General features: G+C 54.5%; 1 protein-coding gene across 2 annotated transcripts in view; it reads left to right on the forward strand.

Moving 5' to 3' along the window:
• The first annotated feature begins 7450 nt into the window (after positions 1 to 7450).
• Positions 7451 to 21639, forward strand: part of JAM3 (junctional adhesion molecule 3) — an 84369-nt gene continuing 70180 nt past the window's right edge. For both annotated transcript variants that reach the window (XM_078870137.1, XM_078870138.1), the window contains exon 1: positions 7451 to 7591. In XM_078870137.1, coding sequence (XP_078726263.1) covers positions 7531 to 7591 — 61 coding nt within the window. In that variant the 5' untranslated portion in view covers positions 7451 to 7530. The remainder of the gene's footprint in view (positions 7592 to 21639) is intronic.

Here is a 21639-nt window from a genome sequence, read left to right on the forward strand (position 1 = left end):
GGGAGTTTGACCATCACGTGAAATGTGTGCTTGGAATCATCAACAAGAAGGAAACAAGTATGGAGGGTCCTTTGGGAAAAGTTTGGCCAGTGTCTGTGTTAATGAGTAATATGCATGTGGAGGGTAGTGGGCGCATGTGGAGTGTCCAGGGAAATCTCACAAGAGGATAATATGCATGCTCAGTATCACACTGACAGCAGAGGAGGACGTAGATCATGGAACGAATGCAAATCGGATGTCATCCCGATTGTAAAGAAAAGTTCGCTTGGCCAGGATGCATCACGAGATGTTAACTCCCTCGCCTGGTATACAGGAGGTCGTGGGTTCGACCCCGAGCCTACGCCTGGATATTTCGAGATTTGCATGCTCTCCCCATGGTCGCGTGGATTTTTCTCCGGGTCCTCCGGTTTTTCCCTCATTTAGAAATTGCGTTTAGAGTATTTGGCTACTATATATTTCCATACGATAAGCCGTTTCGTTGAGCTATCATTTGTGGCCAGGTCGCTTCTGAAAAAGAGCTATATAGCTCAGTGGGCCTTACCTGGTAATATAAGAAGTTTAGTTTAATAGGTTGACAGCCAAAGGAGAGGACACGCCCGAAGGTGTAGTTAGCCCGGTGGTCCACCACCACAGGTTGTTATCTGGTAAAGAGGCAGTTACCCCTTTGTGTTGGTATCAATACATTTGCTGCCTCCAAAGAGTACGACTGCGACTCAGTTGAACTCACTACACATTTGTAAACTTCTCTGTTGATCGTTGCATCTCAAGACTTTGGCTTAAGTGAGCCAGCTCACTCCGAGTTTTGAGGAAGCCACTAATGGGCATGATAGATAAGGAGGCATTGCCCTTATCTTGAACCTAGCTTGCCAGGCGCATGCTATTTCTGCTCCAAGGGACGTGTTTATGTTATTATGTTTACACAATTTAAGCTTTACTTATTTATATATATATAAAAACCTTGAGAACGTGAACACACTTATTTGTACTCATTAAAGTGTCTAGGATATTTAATTAGAAGACAACTGGAATTTTTCGAATGCATTTTTCCTGCACATTAGCTCCATCTCTGCCAAGGTTGTCCTCCAGGACATATTCACACCTTTGGCTGCCACTCCATCATCCGTCTCGTCTATCATCCCTTCTTGTGAAATATCTTCCTTAAGCCCACTCGCTCTCCTCAAGTCCAAAAGGTCCACTTTTGGAAGGTTCTCTTATCTTCGATTATCTTGGTTGGCTACGTACGGTGAGAAAAAAGTGTAATGTACATATCTGCTCAAACTTGATTTAAAGCTTTCGTGACTGCAGGAATTACTCTTTGGTTCTTTCGGTAAAGTCACGTAGAAAGAAAATAAATAAAATAATAGAATACATATTATTATTATTTAATAGGCATTCTATTTTTTTACCTTAAGAACCAGATAGTAATAATATCTGTGCTCCTCTGTCTCTGTAATTCCCTTCCCGGCATGCATCTCTCGATGCTGATTTTCACTTCTCAGCTATTATTCCACGTGCATTGTCAGAGTCCATCTGTTCATATGCCATGGCAGGCAATGTGCAAACCTGTCAACCCATACGGTTTACCCCGTATTCTTGTACAGGGAAATTGAGTTTTCAGGTCCATACGGCGAACAGACGTTTCAATGCAGGATTTGTAGGATGAACGTTGAGATGTATAAGGGGCACGGGGTGACCAATAAGGCAGGGGCGGTTTCTTCATTAGGGCGATTGGGCGACGCACCACCAATGTCATTCAACCACAGAGTCACGCTAGCCGTCACTGTCAGCCTCTGGATATAGTCCAATCAGCGTCATGTCACGTTCTGTGGAGTACCGCCTCTTTTTGGGTGATTTCACTCCGGCTGAGAATCGCCCCGAGTGGTCCCATAGACTTACATTCAAAGATGTTTTTTTTCGAACGGGGGCGCTGCAATGCATTCTCTATGGCTTCCGGGAGGGCTCGCACTAACGTGCTTACGTCATCATACGTGCTAACGTCATCATACGTAAGCACGTTTCATCCAACAATATAATTTATCGCCACCTAGTGGAATCTTTAATAAAATAAACTTGAGTGGTTTGTTTTAATAGTGAGTATATAAACAAACAAGATGTATTGTAAGAGTCACTTTATTTTTCATTAATATTAAAGAAGTGAAGTTGCCTTTACATGCTTAAGCTGTTAATTTATTCATTGCATGGGTGGACCTTATCAATCATCCAGACATTTGCCCCCCCTGAGAGATTTTGCAGGAGCCGCCACTGCAATAAGGTCTGAGTTGGTCTGTAATAGGGTAGGAGCACTGATAAGGGTTTGACAGGTATGAATATGCACCAGTTGAGAATGTTTTTTCGGCAAACTGCTCCGTCGTTGTGCATCACAGTAGCAAGCAGAGGTGTGGACTCGAGTCATGTGACTTGGACTCGAGTCAGACTCGAGTCATGAATTTGATGACTTGCGACTCGACTTGGACTTGCATAACAATGACTTTGTCCCACCTATGAGATGTGGACTCGAGTCATGTGACTTGGACTCGAGTCAGACTCGAGTCATGAATTTGATGACTTGCGACTCGACTTGGACTTGCATAACAATGACTTTGTCCCACCTCTGGTAGCAAGTCAGTAGCAACTTCAGCGCGTTCCAAACAGCACCCCACTCCGCCCTTGCTCTCTTCATTAGTGAACTCTTTCGATCCTGTTCCGCCTTCAATAATTGCCCTCGATATACACAAACTCTGCTGGGGTGTTCCTGTTGTGTACCTCCAACGGTTTGTTCAGTACGCTAAAAGGATCGAACATCCTCAACTTCCCCCCCCATTCACACTTGCGATTTCGATTTTCCACATTGCTGTACTTTGTTGTATTCGTTTTGCTTTTCGCCACTTAGGTGACCCGGGTCACCTCTTGCAACGAGATGCTAATGCCCGTCCCTTGAGTTCCCACGCGGTTCAATCAAAAAATAAACTTGAAAACTTGACGCACATCATCATCCACCAAAGACAAAGATCCCCCGTGTCGCCTTAACAGACTGTTTGGGCAAATGCTGTTAGCGAGCACCTATCAAGGTCAGCACAGCAAACGAGGGGGTGGGTGGCCAACACCACGGCCGGCCACCTTTGTCTGCCCCAGCGGCGACGTTTACACATCGAACCAGGGACTCATTTGAGGCTGAGTCGACCTCGGGGGATGCCTAGGACCGGCTCAGATAACAATCGTCACTGGGTGTTCAAGGTGTTGGCCGCGAGCGGGAATCGAACCCGTGTGGCCGGGTTCGTAGTTCACCACCAGCGCATGGCCCTCTTGGCCACACGCTGCTGCTGCTGCTGTCCACCAGCACCACGCCCTTGACTCGCCGACACAACAACACCACCACACGTGTGGTGACACAACAACAACACCACACGTGTGGTGACACAACAACAACACCACACGTGTGGTGACACAACAACAACACCACACGTGTGGTGACACAACAACAACACCACACGTGTGGTGACACAACAACAACACCACACGTGGTGACACAACAACACCACACGTGGTGACACAACAACAACACCACACGTGGTGACACAACAACACCACACGTGGTGACACAACAACACCACCACACGTGTGGTGACACAACAACACCACACGTGGTGACACAACAACAACACCACACGTGTGGTGACACAACAACACCACACGTGTGGTGACACAACAACACCACCACACGTGTGGTGACACAACGACAACACCACACGTGGTGACACAACAACAACACCACACGTGTGGTGACACAACAACACCACACGTGTGGTGACACAACAACACCACCACACGTGTGGTGACACAACGACAACACCACACGTGATGACACAACAACACACGTGTGGTGACACAACAACAACACCACACGTGTGGTGACACAACAACAACACCACACGTGTGGTGACACAACGACAACACCACACGTGATGACACAACAACACACGTGTGGTGACACAACAACACCACCACACGTGTGGTGACACAACAACAACACCAAACGTGGTGACACAACAACAACACCACACGTGTGGTGACATAACAACACCACCACACGTGTGGTGACACAACGACAACACCACACGTGTGGTGACACAACACCACACGTGTGGTGATATAACAACAACACCACACGTGGTGACACAACAACAACACCACACGTGTGGTGACACAACAACAACACCAAACGTGGTGACACAACAACAACAACACCACACGTGTGGTGACACAACAACACCACACGTGTGGTGACACAACACACGTGATGACACAACAACAACACACGTGATGACACAACAACACCACACGTGTGGTGACACAACACCAACACCACACGTGGTGACACAACAACACCACACGTGATGACACAACAACAACACCACACGTGTGGTGACCCACGTGTGATCATCGCACTTGGCTGCTGCTGCTGCTGCGACGGTGCAAGGCGCGTGCTGCGTGTCTCGCGGTGAGTTCTGTGAAGTGTGGGGAAAGCGATAAACACACACAAGCACACACACTCACAAGCACACACGAGCACACACAAGCACACACACAACAACAACAACCGCCATTCGCCACTAAGTGGCGGTGACGTCACCACGACGCTTGTGCCAGGCCAAGTGCACCTTGAGGCCACGTGATGTGTCGAACGCCCGCTGGCAGGAGGTCACGGGGCAGACCCAGCAGGTGCCACGGGTCGACTGACCGAGATGACCGAGATGACTGGCTGATGCACCACCTGTGCCCCCTACTGTACCAACTTGCTGTGCTTTAGCCACCCGGCGCTCCGCTCGTTGTTGTGAGCGTCGCTCCTCCGCCCTCCGTTGTTGTAGGGCGACTGCCTCCAACTGCCCAGTAGCGTCCTTCACGAGCCTCCTCCACTGAGGCCGATCTTGACACCGCTGGTACCAGTCATCGGCAAGTCCACTCAGCTCCACGTCCTCCTGTACCACATCACTCCATCTCTTCTCTAGCCCGTGCCGCGCCCGTTTAGTCCCCTCGATCCGGCCGAACAAAAGCTGTTTAGGCATGCGGTGGCTGGGCATGCGGTGGCTGGGCATGCGGTGGCTGGGCATGCGGTGGCTGGGCATGCGGTGGCTGGGCATGCGGTGGCTGGGCATGCGGTGGCTGGGCATGCGGTGGCTGGGCATGCGGTGGCTGGGCATGCGGTGGCTGGGCATGCGGTGGCTGGGCATGCGGTGGCTGGGCATGCGGTGGCTGGGCATGCGGTGGCTGGGCATGCGGTGGCTGGGCATGCGGTGGCTGGGCATGCGGTGGCTGGGCATGCGGTGGCTGGGCATGCGGTGGCTGGGCATGCGGTGGCTGGGCATGCGGTGGCTGGGCATGCGGTGGCTGGGCATGCGGTGGCTGGGCATGCGGGCTACATGACCCAGCCTTGCCTGCCGGAGGAGCTCACCGATGGGACTTTGCCCAGATCTTTCAAGGATTTGTGAGCTCCTCACACAATCCAGCCTGGTTAAACCCAGGATGGATCGTAGGCAGGCCAGCCTAAATGTTTCCAACTAAACTACGAAGCACACACACACACACGAGCACACACACACACAAGCACACACGAGCACACACACACACACGAGCACACACACGCACACAAGCACACGCACACAAGCACACACACACAAGCACACACACACAAGCACACACACACAAGCACACACACACAAGCACACACACACACAAGCACACACACACAAGCACACACACTCAAATTGTGGACAAATGGGGAAACCGACATGGGGAGGGGGGAACAATTACGAACGGGACGCGATCGACGCACGGAATAAAACTGCGCTCAACGCCGTGGGCCAAGAGCGTTGCAGAGAAGAACACATTTAGAGAGAGAGGGAGCACCAACATGGAAATTGTGCTTAAAAGTTTACGGGATGGGGAAATAAATAATACAACATAAAGCAGCGAAAGATCGATGATAAAGAGACCAAACACATGGCAACAACGGATCATTATAATAGGAGATGAGAGATGAGGGATATGATGGTTGGAGTAAGAAGGATGGATGGTGATGATGAGGGGAGGCTGTGATGATGATGTAAGGGAGGCTGTTGTGATGATGTGTTGATGTAAGAGAGGCTGTGATGATGTTGTGTTGATGTAAGGGAGGCTGTGATGATGATGTTGTGTTGATGATGTAAGGGAGGCTGTGATGATGTGTTGATGATGTAAGGGAGGCTGTGATGATGATGTTGTGTTGATGTTGTGAGGGAGGCTGTGATGATGATGTGTTGATGATGTAAGGGAGGCTGTGATGATGATGTTGTGTTGATGATGTAAGGGAGGCTGTGATGATGTGTTGATGATGTAAGGGAGGCTGTGATGATGATGTTGTGTTGATGTTGTGAGGGAGGCTGTGATGATGATGTGTTGATGTTGTGAGGGAGGCTGTGATGATGTTGTGTTGATGTTGTGAGGGAGGCTGTGATGATGATGTGTTGATGTTGTAAGGGAGGCTGTGATGATGATGTGTTGATGATGTAAGGGAGGCTGTAATGATGTTGTGTTGATGTTGTGAGGGAGGCTGTGATGATGATGATGATGTGTTGATGTTGTGAGTCAGCTGCGATGCTGTGGATGGTGTTGCTCGGGAAGTTGCTGTGGTGTGAAACAGCCGTGGCGTGAGGGAGGCTGTGATGGTGATGTCGTGAGGTAGGGCAGCTACGATGGTGATGTTGTGTTGATGTTGTGTTGATGTTGTGATGGAGGCTTCTGCGATGCTGTGGATGGTGTTGCTCGGGAAGTTGCTGCGGTGTAGTTATGTGAGGAAGGTTATGATGATGAGTGATGATGTGATGATGTGCGATGATGTGTGATGTGATGATGAGTGATGATGTGGAGTGATGATGATGTGATGATGAGTGATGGTCATGATGTGATGATGATGAGTGATGATGAGTGATGATGATGTGATGATGATGATGTGATGATGATGTGATGATGATGAGTGATGATGTGATGAGTGATGATGATGTGATGATGATGAGTGATGATGTGATGAGTGATGATGTGATGAGTGATGATGTGATGATGAGTGAGTGATGATGATGAGTGATGATGTGATGATTATGTGATGATGATGAGTGGTGATGATGATGTGATGATGATGAGTGATGATGATGTGATGTGAGGTAGGCTGCTGTGGTGTGAGGTTTTTGTGATGATGTTGTTAGGTAGGGCAGCTCCGATGATGATGTGATGACGATGTTGTGATGATGACGATGTTGTTGTGAGTGAGATTGTTGTTGTTGTTGTGATGCTGACGATGTTGTTGTGAGTGAGGCTGCTGTGTTGTTGATGGTGTGAGATTGTTGTTGTTGTGACGCTGACGATGTTGTGAGGGAGGTTTCCCAGCCGCACCCCCCACTACCACCCCCACTACCCCCACTACCACCCCCCACCACCACCATCAGCAGCAGCAGGAGGCGGAGGGAGTCGCAGGGAGGAGCCGCTGCCGCCTCTCCCATCATGGCGCCCACGGCCGCGCCGCTGCTGCTGCTCCTGCCGCTGCTGCTGCTGCTCTCTCAAGGTACGGGCCGCGGTCTCCTCGTCGCCCTCGTTCCCCTCTTCACCTTCCACCTCGTCTGGGGGGTCCCCCCGGTCCCCCTGGTCCCCCCCGTGAGGAGTTGGGCTGGGGGGTGGGGGAGAGACTCTCGGTCCGCGCTGGGAGCGAGCGGCGGGGGGGGAGACGCGGCCACGGAGATCGTGCGGGAGACGAGGGGAGTGGTGGTGGTGAGGGGGGTGCTGAGTGGGGGGTGGTGGTGAGGGTGGTGGTGGTGAGGGGGGTGAGGGGGTGGTGCTGAGTCGGGGGGGGTGGTGAGGGTGGTGAGGGGGGTGGTGGTGAGGGGGGTGGTGCTGAGTGGGGGGTGCTGGCTACAGGTCTGAGTGATGCGAGCTGAGGGTGCGGGAGGGACGAATAACGGGACCGGTCAGTGGGAGATGGGAGACGTGGGTGGAGGGAGATGGGAGACGTGGTTGGAGGGAGATGGGAGACGCGGGTGGAGGGAGATGGGAGACGTGGGTGGAGGGAGATGAGACTCGGGTGGAGGGAGATGAGAGACGCGGGTGGAGGGAGATGAGAGACGTGGGTGGAGGGAGATGGGAGACGTGGGTGGAGGGAGATGGGAGACGCGGGTGGAGGGAGATGGGAGACGTGGGTGGAGGGAGATGGGAGACGTGGGTGGAGGGAGATGGGAGACGTGGGTGGAGGGAGATGGGAGACGCGGGTGGAGGGAGATGGGAGACGTGGGTGGAGGGAGATGAGAGACGTGGGTGGAGGGAGATGGGAGACGTGGGTGGAGGGAGATGAGAGACTCGGGTGGAGGGAGATGAGAGACGTGGGTGGAGGGAGATGGGAGACGTGGGTGGAGGGAGATGGGAGAAGCGGGTGGAGGGAGATGGGAGACGTGGGTGGAGGGAGATGGGAGACGTGGGTGGAGGGAGATGGGAGACGTGGGTGGAGGGAGATGGGAGAAGCGGGTGGAGGGAGATGGGAGACGTGGGTGGAGGGAGATGAGAGACGTGGGTGGAGGGAGATGGGAGACGTGGGTGGAGGGAGATGGGAGAAGCGGGTGGAGGGAGATGGGAGACGTGGGTGGAGGGAGATGGGAGACGTGGGTGGAGGGAGATGGGAGACGTGGGTGGAGGGAGATGAGAGACTCGGGTGGAGGGAGATGAGAGACGTGGGTGGAGGGAGATGGGAGACTCGGGTGGAGGGAGATGAGAGACGCGGGTGGAGGGAGATGAGAGACGCGGGTGGAGGGAGATGGGAGACGTGGGTGGAGGGAGATGGGAGACGTGGGTGGAGGGAGATGAGAGACGCGGGTGGAGGGAGATGGGAGACGCGGGTGGAGGGAGATGAGAGACGTGGGTGGAGGGAGATGAGAGACGCGGGTGGAGGGAGATGAGAGACGCGGGTGGAGGGAGATGGGAGACGTGGGTGGAGGGAGATGGGAGACGCGGGTGGAGGGAGATGAGAGACTCGGGTGGAGGGAGATGAGAGACTCGGGTGGAGGGAGATGGGAGACGTGGGTGGAGGGAGATGAGAGACTCGGGTGGAGGGAGATGAGAGACTCGGGTGGAGGGAGATGGGAGACGTGGGTGGATGGAGATGAGACTCGGGTGGAGGGAGATGAGAGACGTGGGTGGAGGGAGATGGGAGACGTGGGTGGAGGGAGATGAGAGACGTGGGTGGAGGGAGATGGGAGACGTGGGTGGAGGGAGATGGGATACGCGGGTGGAGGGAGATGGGAGACGTGGGTGGAGGGAGATGGGAGACGTGGGTGGAGGGAGATGGGAGACGTGGGTGGAGGGAGATGAGAGACTCGGGTGGAGGGAGATGAGAGACGTGGGTGGAGGGAGATGGGAGACTCGGGTGGAGGGAGATGAGAGACGCGGGTGGAGGGAGATGAGAGATGTGGGTGGAGGAAGATGGGAGACGCGGGTGGAGGGAGATGAGAGACGCGGGTGGAGGGAGATGGGAGACGCGGGTGGAGGGAGATGAGAGACGTGGGTGGAGGGAGATGAGAGACGCGGGTGGAGGGAGATGAGAGACGCGGGTGGAGGGAGATGGGAGACGTGGGTGGAGGGAGATGGGAGACGTGGGTGGAGGGAGATGAGAGACGCGGGTGGAGGGAGATGGGAGACGCGGGTGGAGGGAGATGGGAGACGCGGGTGGAGGGAGATGAGAGACGTGGGTGGAGGGAGATGAGAGACGCGGGTGGAGGGAGATGAGAGACGCGGGTGGAGGGAGATGGGAGACGTGGGTGGAGGGAGATGGGAGACGTGGGTGGAGGGAGATGGGAGACGCGGGTGGAGGGAGATGGGAGACGTGGGTGGAGGGAGATGAGAGACTCGGGTGGAGGGAGATGAGAGACTCGGGTGCAGGGAGATGAGAGACTCGGGTGGAGGGAGATGGGAGACGCGGGTGGAGGGAGATGAGAGACTCGGGTGGAGGGAGATGAGAGACTCGGGTGGAGGGAGATGGGAGACGTGGGTGGATGGAGATGAGACTCGGGTGGAGGGAGATGAGAGACGTGGGTGGAGGGAGATGGGATACGCGGGTGGAGGGAGATGGGAGACGCGGGTGGAGGGAGATGAGAGACTCGGGTGGAGGGAGATGAGAGACGTGGGTGGAGGGAGATGGGAGACGTGGGTGGAGGGAGATGGGAGACGTGGGTGGAGGGAGATGAGACTCGGGTGGAGGGAGATGAGAGACGTGGGTGGATAGAGATGAGACTCGGGTGGAGGGAGATGGGAGACGTGGGTGGAGGGAGATGGGATACGCGGGTGGAGGGAGATGGGAGACGCGGGTGGAGGGAGATGAGAGACTCGGGTGGAGGGAGATGAGAGACGTGGGTGGAGGGAGATGGGAGACGTGGGTGGAGGGAGATGGGAGACGTGGGTGGAGGGAGATGAGACTCGGGTGGAGGGAGATGAGAGACGCGGGTGGAGGGAGATGAGAGACGTGGGTGGAGGGAGATGAGAGACTCGGGTGGAGGGAGATGAGAGACGTGGGTGGAGGGAGATGAGAGACTCGGGTGGAGGGAGATGAGAGACTCGGGTGGAGGGAGATGAGAGACTCGGGTGGAGGGAGATGTGAGACTCGGGTGGAGGGAGATGGGAGACGTGGGTGGAGGGAGATGAGAGACTCGGGTGGAGGGAGATGAGAGACTCGGGTGGAGGGAGATGGGAGACGTGGGTGGAGGGAGATGAGACTCGGGTGGAGGGAGATGAGAGACGTGGGTGGAGGGAGATGGGAGACGTGGGTGGAGGGAGATGGGAGACGTGGGTGGAGGGAGATGGGAGACGCGGGTGGAGGGAGATGGGAGACGCGGGTGGAGGGAGATGAGAGACTCGGGTGGAGGGAGATGAGAGACGTGGGTGGAGTGAGATGGGAGACGTGGGTGGAGGGAGATGGGAGACGTGGGTGGAGGGAGATGAGACTCGGGTGGAGGGAGATGAGAGACGCGGGTGGAGGCAGATGAGAGACGTGGGTGGAGGGAGATGGGAGACGCGGGTGGAGGGAGATGGGAGACGTGGGTGGAGGGAGATGGGAGACGTGGGTGGAGGGAGATGGGAGACGTGGGTGGAGGGAGATGGGAGACGTGGGTGGAGGGAGATGAGACTCGGGTGGAGGGAGATGAGAGACGCGGGTGGAGGGAGATGAGAGACGCGGGTGGAGGGAGATGAGAGACGTGGAGGGAGATGAGAGACTCGGGTGGAGGGAGATGAGAGACGTGGGTGGAGGGAGATGAGAGACGTGGGTGGAGGGAGATGGGAGACGTGGGTGGAGGGAGATGAGAGACGTGGGTGGAGGGAGATGGGAGACGTGGGTGGAGGGAGATGAGAGACGTGGGTGGAGGGAGATGGGAGACGTGGGTGGAGGGAGATGAGAGACGTGGGTGGAGGGAGATGAGAGACGTGGGTGGAGGGAGATGAGAGACTCGGGTGGAGGGAGATGAGAGACGTGGGTGGAGGGAGATGGGAGACGTGGGTGGAGGGAGATGAGAGACGTGGGTGGAGGGAGATGGGAGACGTGGGTGGAGGGAGATGGGAGACGTGGGTGGAGGGAGATGAGAGACGTGGGTGGAGGGAGATGAGAGACGTGGGTGGAGGGAGATGGGAGACGTGGGTGGAGGGAGATGAGAGACGTGGGTGGAGGGAGATGGGAGACGTGGGTGGAGGGAGATGAGAGACGTGGGTGGAGGGAGATGGGAGACTCGGGTGGAGGGAGATGAGAGACGTGGGTAAAGGGAGATGAGAGACGTGGGTGGAGGGAGATGGGAGACGTGGGTGGAGGGAGATGAGACTCGGGTGGAGGGAGATGAGAGACGCGGGTGGAGGGAGATGAGAGACGTGGGTGGAGGGAGATGAGAGACGTGGGTGGAGGGAGATGAGAGACTCGGGTGGAGGGAGATGAGAGACGTGGGTGGAGGGAGATGAGAGACGTGGGTGGAGGGAGATGGGAGACGTGGGTGGAGGGAGATGAGAGACGTGGGTGGAGGGAGATGGGAGACGTGGGTGGAGGGAGATGAGAGACGTGGGTGGAGGGAGATGAGAGACGTGGGTGGAGGGAGATGAGAGACGCGGGTGGAGGGAGATGAGAGACGTGGGTGGAGGGAGATGGGAGACGTGGGTGGAGGGAGATGAGAGACGTGGGTGGAGGGAGATGAGAGACGTGGGTGGAGGTAGATGAGAGACTCGGGTGGAGGGAGATGAGCGACGTGGGTGGAGGGAGATGGGAGACGTGGGTGGAGGGAGATGAGAGACGTGGGTGGAGGGAGATGGGAGACGTGGGTGGAGGGAGATGGGAGACGTGGGTGGAGGGAGATGAGAGACGTGGGTGGAGGGAGATGAGAGACGTGGGTGGAGGGAGATGGGAGACGTGGGTGGAGGGAGATGGGAGACGTGGGTGGAGGGAGATGGGAGACGTGGGTGGAGGGAGATGAGAGACGTGGGTGGAGGGAGATGGGAGACGTGGGTGGAGGGAGATGAGAGACGTGGGTGGAGGGAGATGGGAGACGTGGGTGGAGGGAGATGAGAGACTCGGGTGGAGGGAGATGAGAGACGTGGGTGGAGGGAGATGAGAGACGTGGGTGGAGGGAGATGAGAGACGTGGGTGGAGGGAGATGAGAGACTCGGGTGGAGGGAGATGAGAGACGTGGGTGGAGGGTGATGAGAGACGTGGGTGGAGGGAGATGAGAGACGTGGGTGGAGGGAGATGGGAGACGCGGGTGGGTAGATGAGAGACGTGGGTGGAGGGAGATAGGAGACTCGGGTGGAGGGAGATGGGAGACGTGGGTGGAGGGAGATGGGAGACGTGGGTGGAGGGAGATGAGAGACGTGGGTGGAGGGAGATAGGAGACTCGGGTGGAGGGAGATGGGAGACGTGGGTGGAGGGAGATGGGAGACGTGGGTGGAGGGAGATGAGAGACGTGGGTGGAGGGAGATGGGAGACGTGGGTGGAGGGAGGTGGGAGACGCGGGTGGAGGGAGATGAGAGACGTGGGTGGAGGGAGATGAGAGACGTGGGTGGAGGGAGATGAGAGACGCGGGTGGAGGGAGGTGGGAGACGCGGGTGGAGGGAGATAGGAGACGTCGGTGGAGGGAGATGAGAGATGCGGGTGGAGGGAGGTGGGAGACGCGGGTGGAGGGAGATGGGAGACGTGGGTAGTTATGGGGTTGGTTGATGTATTTCAAGGGTGACCACATCTCTGGGGGTGGTGGGGATTAGGGTGATGGGTGCCCCCACAACTTCTGGGTAGGGTGGCCTCCCACTGCAGTAATAGGATGAGCAAGTCATTGCTCTGGGTCACGTGGTCCTAGCTCCTGGTCCTCGCCATTTCGGCTGTGGTTATTGGGATGGGTCACCCCCCAATATGATAGAACCAATGTCTCAAGCAAGCCAGACTCTGCTGATGAGACTGCGAATGTCGAAACCGCTCCAGAGTCGCGCTTGCGTTGAACCAATGGTCCAAGCCAGGCTGACTGCCGATGCGATTGCGAATCTCGAAACCTGTCCCAAGTTGTGCCTGTCTTGAACCAATTTGTTCAAGCATTGTTGAGGTTGCCCCAGCTGACTGTATCCTAAGCCCGGTAGGAGGTCGGCCCCGACATTCGGGGGGAGTTTCACGCAAACCCTGACGCTGGTTGGCCACAACTCAAGAGGTGGTGGCCCCCACAACAACAGGAGGGAACGTGCTGTGAGGCGTTTTGTTGTTGTTAGAGGGAAGGAATGTCCACAGCTTTCCGACGAAGATTGTTCTCCAACCCCCACGGGGTCCCTTCTGGGATTGGTCGCTGCCATGCTGAGAACCGCGGCGGGGCCCCGAAAGCAGGGGGAGGCGAGCGCCAGGGCTCTGCGGTGGATGTCCCCCTGCCCCTGTCGGTGACCGCAGCAACTGCTTCAAGTCAAGTCGAGACCGAACCTGTTGATTCCTTGCATCGATGGAGCTGCAGTGGAGTGCAAGGAGTCGGCCATGCGTCCTTGCAGCTTTCTCAGTTTGCACAGAACTCGTTCGGCAGCCCAGAGGAGCGAAGCCGAAGATCGACGTTCGAAAGGGGTGCATTGTCGTAGAGGATGGGGGGGGGGGTGTAGATATTACATGTGCAGTATTATATTGCACAGATGTATACAGACCTGTTGCGCATGTGTGTGTGTGTGCGCTGTGCTGTGGAAGATTGGGGGAGCGGTAGTGTAGCGCTCACGGCCAACACCAGTGACGATTATCTAAACCAATCCTGGGCCTCTCTGAAGTTGACTCAGCCAAAAATGAGTACCTGGTGCGGTGTGGGGAGACAAAGGCGGTCGGACATGGTGCTGGCCACCTACCCCCGCCTTCATAGGTGCTACTCGCGAACAACGCTTGCCCCCAAATGTCTGCTAAGGCTATACGGGGGATCTTTGTCTTGGTATCGTGTGTATGTTGTATGTATTGTGATTGTGTGCAGTATCCTTGTTGTTCGCCCATCAATCTAAGCGTGTATCGATGAAGCACAGGACTGTACGTGCATGAATCCGCAGCCTTTGCAATGCGTTGCTCTGTGCAGGCTGATGAATGTCTGCTGATGCCACGGTGTTTATGGGTTTCTGTTTATTAAAATTTAAGAATGCACGGTGGTGTGAGAGTGCAAACCAAACAACCTCCAAGCTTCATAATATATATACGGTTAGTGGGATTCCGTTTCATCAGTGGCCTTCGTCCTGTTAAGAATCAGTCCGAATAACAAATGCGGTGGTGTGTTTAAATGTGTTTTGTACTTCTCTGCTAAACGTGGTTATGCATTTTAAAAACTACAGCCCCTTTGTCAACCGACTGCTCGATGAACGCCTGCCCGTGCCGTATTGGTGCTGGTGGTTGTTTTTGCCATACGTCACCACGATGGTCGTCAGTCAGTGCTGATTGGTGAAGGTGGCCATGGGGCCAGGGCCGTGTCAGGCATCGCTCGCCACCGATGTCACCCGTGGCTGGGCATTAAACGAAGCTTCGTGAGGTGTATAGCGCGGTGCGCTAACCACCACGCCACCGCTCCACCCTCAGTGATTTCTGTATGTCTGTGCCTATCCCAGTTGGATAAAATGTATGCGTGTATTTTGCGGAGATAATCCCATGGCGTAATCACTCTAGGCATGCACACAACCGGAGCTTGCGCCCATGAAAAATGTCAGCACAGCAGTTAGTACCTGACGCCAGTCGAATTTCCACGTCAGTACACACAGGATGCGGGTTGCGTGATTCACAGAGTGCTTCGCATTTAGTCTAACCACGTTTCATGGCCATTCTTGTGTGCGTCATCCTCGTGATGGTGATGATGATGATTTAGAGAACTTTGCAAATTCGCTGATAGGACAAAGGCCTCCTCACTCCGTGTCGGTCACGGGGGTTTGTTTGACCATACTTCACCATGTGGGGTTAGCGCAGGTTGCCGAACGCGACGAAGGCTCAGGACCACCGTTTCAAGTTGTCGCTCGCCACCGACGTGAGCCGTGCTCGGGGATCGAACTCCACTCGTCAGGCTCATCGCGCACTGGCCTCCTCACCACCGTCGCAGCAAAGTGGCACAAACGCAAGCGAGAGTTGTCAGAATCGGAATGTTTATTTAGACTGGAGGAGGAATCCGATGAGCTATGAAGCTCTTTTCCACAGCTGTCCGGTTTGTCTCCACGGGCAGTGCCGCGTTGATGAACTCTTCCTGTCTCTGAACAAGCGCCTTAGAACGTTCAAAGAATGTCAACTTGTTGAAATTGTCACTTCCACTTACTGCTCGTGTAGCAATGCAATACAAGTGGATAATCTGATTATCTGTTTTTGTGTAATGCAGAATTGCCTCGCTTTTCCCATTGCACGGGGGGTTATCGGCTCATTTCCCAGCATTAAGTGCGAGGCTTTATAATTGGCCCGGTAACCTTTCGAAAAGCCAGCAAAACGAATTGCCATATCTGTTTCAGCATGAGCACCAGCTGCCGCAGTGGTATTCACGTCCACAAGCCACCACCTTCCTCGCGATCGGCGTGTTCCTGCAGACGATTTGCGTTCCGCCTCTCACGGTGTCGTCCTGGGAGTTGGGTGTCATCCTGGGTGGGTGTCGTCTTGGGAGTTGGATGTTGCCGCCACGGCTGCTTCGTGGCCCAGCGTTGATTGTGCCGGCAAGTTGCTCGCATGCACTCGTGACGGGCTCGGTGATGATGTGTGGGAATATGGACACCGCCCGGTGCCCGCATGCGAGCGCCACGACACGAGAACGCGACGCTCCATTGAAGCTCGCGACGCCGGCGATGCTCATCGGCGATGCTCATCGGCGATGCTCCATCGGCGATGCTCCATCGGCGATGCTCATCGGCGATGCTCCATCGGCGAACGAAGCATCAGTTCTGGCGGCAGTGGGTAACTCTCAGTGCCTCCACGGCCGAGTGACGGGCGAGGCGGTCGTGCAGGTGGCACAACGGCATCGCGGCGCTCCTCCGGTCAGCGTTACCTCCTGAGCACTTGCGTTTGTATCATTATTAACAATTATACATGCGGTGTATCTCTATATATATTTTTGCACAATTGCTGAGCGCAGACGAGAATGGCCGATGGCGTCAATCGGTCGGCAACGAACGCCACTGTCAGGGTTGTCTTGCACGAGTCGAGAGTGGTCACGTGTTTCAGTCGCTGGGGACTCTGAAGTGGAGCAGTGCGAGGGGGGAAGCAGAGAGATGAGTGCTGTGACCTGCAGTGTGGTGTGTGTGGTGCGTGAGGGTGGTGTGTGTGATGCGTGAGTGTGGTGTGAGTGTGTGTTGTTGTGACCTGCAGTGAGGTGTGTAAGTGTGGTGTGTGAGTGTGGTGTGTGAGTGTGGTGTGTGAGTGTGGTGTGTGAATGTGGTGTGTGAGTGTGTGTTGTTGTGACCTGCAGTGTGGTGTGTGAGTGTGGTGTGTGAGTGTGGTGTGTGAGTGTGGTGTGTGAGTGTGGTGTGTGAGTGTGTTGTTGTGACCTGCAGTGTAGTGTGTAAGTGTGATGTGTGAGTGTGGTGTGTGAGTGTGGTGTGTGAGTGTGGTGTGTGAGTGTGTGTTGTTGTGACCTGCAGTGTAGTGTGTGAGTGTGGTGTGTAAGTGTGGTGTGTGAGTGTGGTGTGTGAGTGTGGTGTGTGAGTGTGGTGTGTGAGTGTGGTGTGTGAGTGTGGTGTGTGAGTGTGGTGTGTGAGTGTGGTGTGTGAGTGTGTGTTGTGACCTGCAGTGTAGTGTGTGAGTGTGGTGTGTGAGTGTGGTGTGTGAGTGTGGTGTGTGAGTGTGGTGTGTGAGTGTGTGTTGTTGTGACCTGCAGTGTAGTGTGTAAGTGTAGTGTGTGAGTGTGGTGTGTGAGTGTGGTGTGTGAGTGTGGTGTGTGCGTGTGGTGTGTGAGTGTGGTGTGTGAGTGTGGTGTGTGAGTGTGTGTTGTTGTGACCTGCAGTGTGGTGTGTAAGTGTGGTGTGTGAGTGTGGTGTGTGAGTGTGGTGTGTGAGTGTGGTGTGTGAGTGTGGTGTGTGAGTGTGTGTTGTTGTGACCTGCAGTGTAGTGTGTAAGTGTGGTGTGTAAGTGTGGTGTGTGAGTGTGGTGTGTGAGTGTGGTGTGTGAGTGGTGTGTGAGTGTGGTGTGTGAGTGTGGTGTGTGAGTGTGTGTTGTTGTGACCTGCAGTGTAGTGTGTAAGTGTGGTGTGTGAGTGTGGTGTGTGAGTGTGGTGTGTGAGTGTGGTGTGTGAGTGTGTGTTGTTGTGACCTGCAGTGTAGTGTGTGAGTGTGGTGTGTGAGTGTGGTGTGTGAGTGTGGTGTGTGAGTGTGGTGTGTGAGTGTGGTGTGTGAGTGTGGTGTGTGAGTGTGGTGTGTGAGTGTGGTGTGTGGTGTGTGAGTGTGGTGTGTGAGTGTGGTGTGTGAGTGTGTGTTGTTGTGACCTGCAGTGTAGTGTGTGAGTGTGGTGTGTGAGTGTGGTGTGTGAGTGTGGTGTGTGAGTGTGGTGTGTGAGTGTGGTGTGTGAGTGTGGTGTGTGAGTGTGGTGTGTGAGTGTGGTGTGTGAGTGTGGTGTGTGAGTGTGGTGTGTGAGTGTGTGTTGTTGTGACCTGCAGTGTAGTGTGTAAGTGTGGTGTGTGAGTGTGGTGTGTGAGTGTGGTGTGTGAGTGTGGTGTGTGAGTGTGGTGTGTGAGTGTGGTGTGTGAGTGTGTGTTGTTGTGACCTGCAGTGTAGTGTGTGAGTGTGGTGTGTGAGTGTGGTGTTTGAGTGTGTGTTGTTGTGACCTGCAGTGTAGTGTGTGAGTGTGGTGTGTGAGTGTGGTGTGTGAGTGGTGTGTGAGTGTGGTGTGTGAGTGTGGTGTGTGAGTGTGTGTTGTTGTGACCTGCAGTGTAGTGTGTAAGTGTGGTGTGTGAGTGTGGTGTGTGAGTGTGGTGTGTGAGTGTGGTGTGTGAGTGTGGTATGTGAGTGTGGTGTGTGAGTGTGTGTTGTTGTGACCTGCAGTGTAGTGTGTAAGTGTGGTGTGTGAGTGTGGTGTGTGAGTGTGGTGTGTGAGTGTGGTGTGTGAGTGTGGTGTGTGAGTGTGGTGTGTGAGTGTGTGTTGTTGTGACCTGCAGTGTAGTGTGTGAGTGTGGTGTGTGAGTGTGGTGTGTGAGTGTGGTGTGTGAGTGTGGTGTGTGAGTGTGGTGTGTGAGTGTGTTGTTGTGACCTGCAGTGTAGTGTGTAAGTGTGGTGTGTAAGTGTGATGTGTGAGTGTGGTGTGTGAGTGTGGTGTGTGAGTGTGGTGTGTGAGTGTGGTGTGTGAGTGTGTGTTGTTGTGACCTGCAGTTTAGTGTGTGAGTGTGGTGTGTAAGTGTAGTGTGTGAGTGTGGTGTGTGAGTGTGGTGTGTGAGTGTGGTGTGTGAGTGTGGTGTGTGAGTGTGGTGTGTGAGTGTGTGTTGTTGTGACCTGCAGTGTGGTGTGTAAGTGTGGTGTGTGAGTGTGGTGTGTGAGTGTGGTGTGTGAGTGTGGTGTGTGAGTGTGGTGTGTGAGTGTGTTGTTGTGACCTGCAGTGTAGTGTGTAAGTGTGGTGTGTAAGTGTGATGTGTGAGTGTGGTGTGTGAGTGTGGTGTGTGAGTGTGGTGTGTGAGTGTGTGTTGTTGTGACCTGCAGTGTAGTGTGTGAGTGTGGTGTGTGAGTGTGGTGTGTGAGTGTGGTGTGTGAGTGTGGTGTGTGAGTGTGGTGTGTGAGTGTGGTGTGTGAGTGTGGTGTGTGAGTGTGTGTTGTTGTGACCTGCAGTGTAGTGTGTGAGTGTGGTGTGTGAGTGTGGTGTGTGAGTGTGGTGTGTGAGTGTGGTGTGTGAGTGTGGTGTGTGAGTGTGTGTTGTTGTGACCTGCAGTGTAGTGTGTAAGTGTTGTGTGTGAGTGTGGTGTGTGAGTGTGGTGTGTGAGTGGTGTGTGAGTGTGGTGTGTGAGTGTGGTGTGTGAGTGTGTGTTGTTGTGACCTGCAGTGTAGTGTGTAAGTGTGGTGTGTGAGTGTGGTGTGTGAGTGTGGTGTGTGAGTGTGGTGTGTGAGTGTGGTGTGTGAGTGTGTGTTGTTGTGACCTGCAGTGTAGTGTGTAAGTGTGGGTGTGAGTGTGGTGTGTGAGTGTGGTATGTGAGTGTGGTGTGTGGGTGTGGTGTGTGAGTGTGGTGTGTGTGTGTGGTGTGTGAGTGTGGTGTGTGTGTGAGTGTGTGTTGTTGTGACCTGCAGTGTAGTGTGTAAGTGCGGTGTGTGAGTGTGGTGTGTGAGTGTGGTGTGTGAGTGTGGTGTGTGAGTGTGGTGTGTGAGTGTGGTGTGTGAGTGTGTGTTGTTGTGACCTGCAGTGTAGTGTGTGATTGTGGTGTGTAAGTGTGGTGTGTGTGTGGTGTGTGAGTGTGGTGTGTGAGTGTGGTGTGTGAGTGTGGTGTGTGAGTGTGTGTTGTTGTGACCTCCAGTGTAGTGTGTAAGTGTGGTGTGTGAGTGTGGTGTGTGAGTGTGGTGTGTGAGTGTGGTGTGTGAGTGTGGTGTGTGAGTGTGGTGTGTGAGTGTGGTGTGTGAGTGTGTGTTGTTGTGACCTGCAGTGTAGTGTGTGATTGTGGTGTGTAAGTGTGGTGTGTGTGTGGTGTGTGAGTGTGGTGTGTGAGTGTGGTGTGTGAGTGTGGTGTGTGAGTGTGTGTTGTTGTGACCTGCAGTGTGGTGTGTGAGTGTGGTGTGTGAGTGTGGTGTGTGAGTGTGGTGTGAGTGTGGTGTGTGAGTGTGGTGTGTGAGTGTGGTGTGTGAGTGTGGTGTGTGAGTGTGTGTTGTTGTGACCTGCAGTGTAGGGTGTAAGTGTGGTGTGTGAGTGTGGTGTGTGAGTGTGGTGTGTGAGTGTGGTGTGTGAGTGTGGTGTGTGAGTGTGGTGTGTGAGTGTGGTGTGTGAGTGTGGTGTGTGAGTGTGGTGTGTGAGTGTGTGTTGTTGTGACCTGCAGTGTAGTGTGTGAGTGTGGTGTGTGAGTGTGGTGTTTGAGTGTGTGTTGTTGTGACCTGCAGTGTAGTGTGTGAGTGTGGTGTGTGAGTGTGGTGTGTGAGTGTGGTGTGTGAGTGTGGTGTGTGAGTTTGTGTTGTTGTGACCTGCAGTGCAGCGTGTGATCTCTGAACTTGGCCCGGGCTCCCCGCTTGACCATGCGGACTGACCACCGTACCAAGATGCAGCACCGTAATAAACGACTGGCATGGACGTAAAGAAGACCGGTTGGTCATGGGTAGATGGAGAAAAGCAAGGCCGCCACGGTGGCGAGATGTTACCTACCTCGCCTGGTATACAGGAGGTCGTGGGTTATCAACATTGAGCGTTTGGGGTTACGGAGCCAGTCGAGTGTTATGAGTTCATAGTTCACTTGTTGGGTTCAGGCCACAATGATCTGGTCATACTCCCGTCAACAAACCCACCACCATTCGGCGTTGCCAAACAAATTCAATCGTCACGTGCACAATCATTTCAAGACGCCGGTCGTTTAAGTTTGAGCTCGCCGGTACATCTACGAACAGTTCTCACAATCAAATGCGACGATTACAGTCGCACTCGATTCTATTTCTTACCAGGTAAGAGCCACTGAGCTGTGTAGCTCTTTTTCAGAAGCGACTTGGCGATCACAAATGATAGCTTGACGAAGTGGCTTATCACGTGGAAATTTATAGCAGCCAAATACTCTAAACGCACGTTTGTACGTGAAGGGAAAAAAGCACGCGGCCACAGGGAAAAAAATCCTCGCGATCGTGGGGAGAACAATGCAAACTCGTCAGGGTTCGGATCGAAACCACGACTTCCCGTATACCAGGCGAGATAGTTAACATCTAGATTTGAAGTTTTCGTGAATGCAGGGATACATACTCTTGGTTCTTTCGGTAAAGTCACGTAGATATAAAACAAAATACATTGAATCACGACGTTTCGGGCAAAACACATGCATCCGTCATCAGGTGCTCTGCCCTGGCTCAGGGCAGAGCCCCTGGGCACGGTGTGGGGCCGGGCAGTCCTCACTGGGGCCTGTCCAGCACCGTTATTCCACTGTACTGCGGAAACACTGTTCTCTGCTGGCAGGTCCGGCAGTGTAGATTGGAGCACCACGGTGAGCCGAC

The sequence above is a fragment of the Lampetra fluviatilis genome, chromosome 29, assembly GCF_964198595.1.
Source record: "Lampetra fluviatilis chromosome 29, kcLamFluv1.1, whole genome shotgun sequence".
NCBI lineage: Eukaryota > Metazoa > Chordata > Hyperoartia > Petromyzontiformes > Petromyzontidae > Lampetra > Lampetra fluviatilis.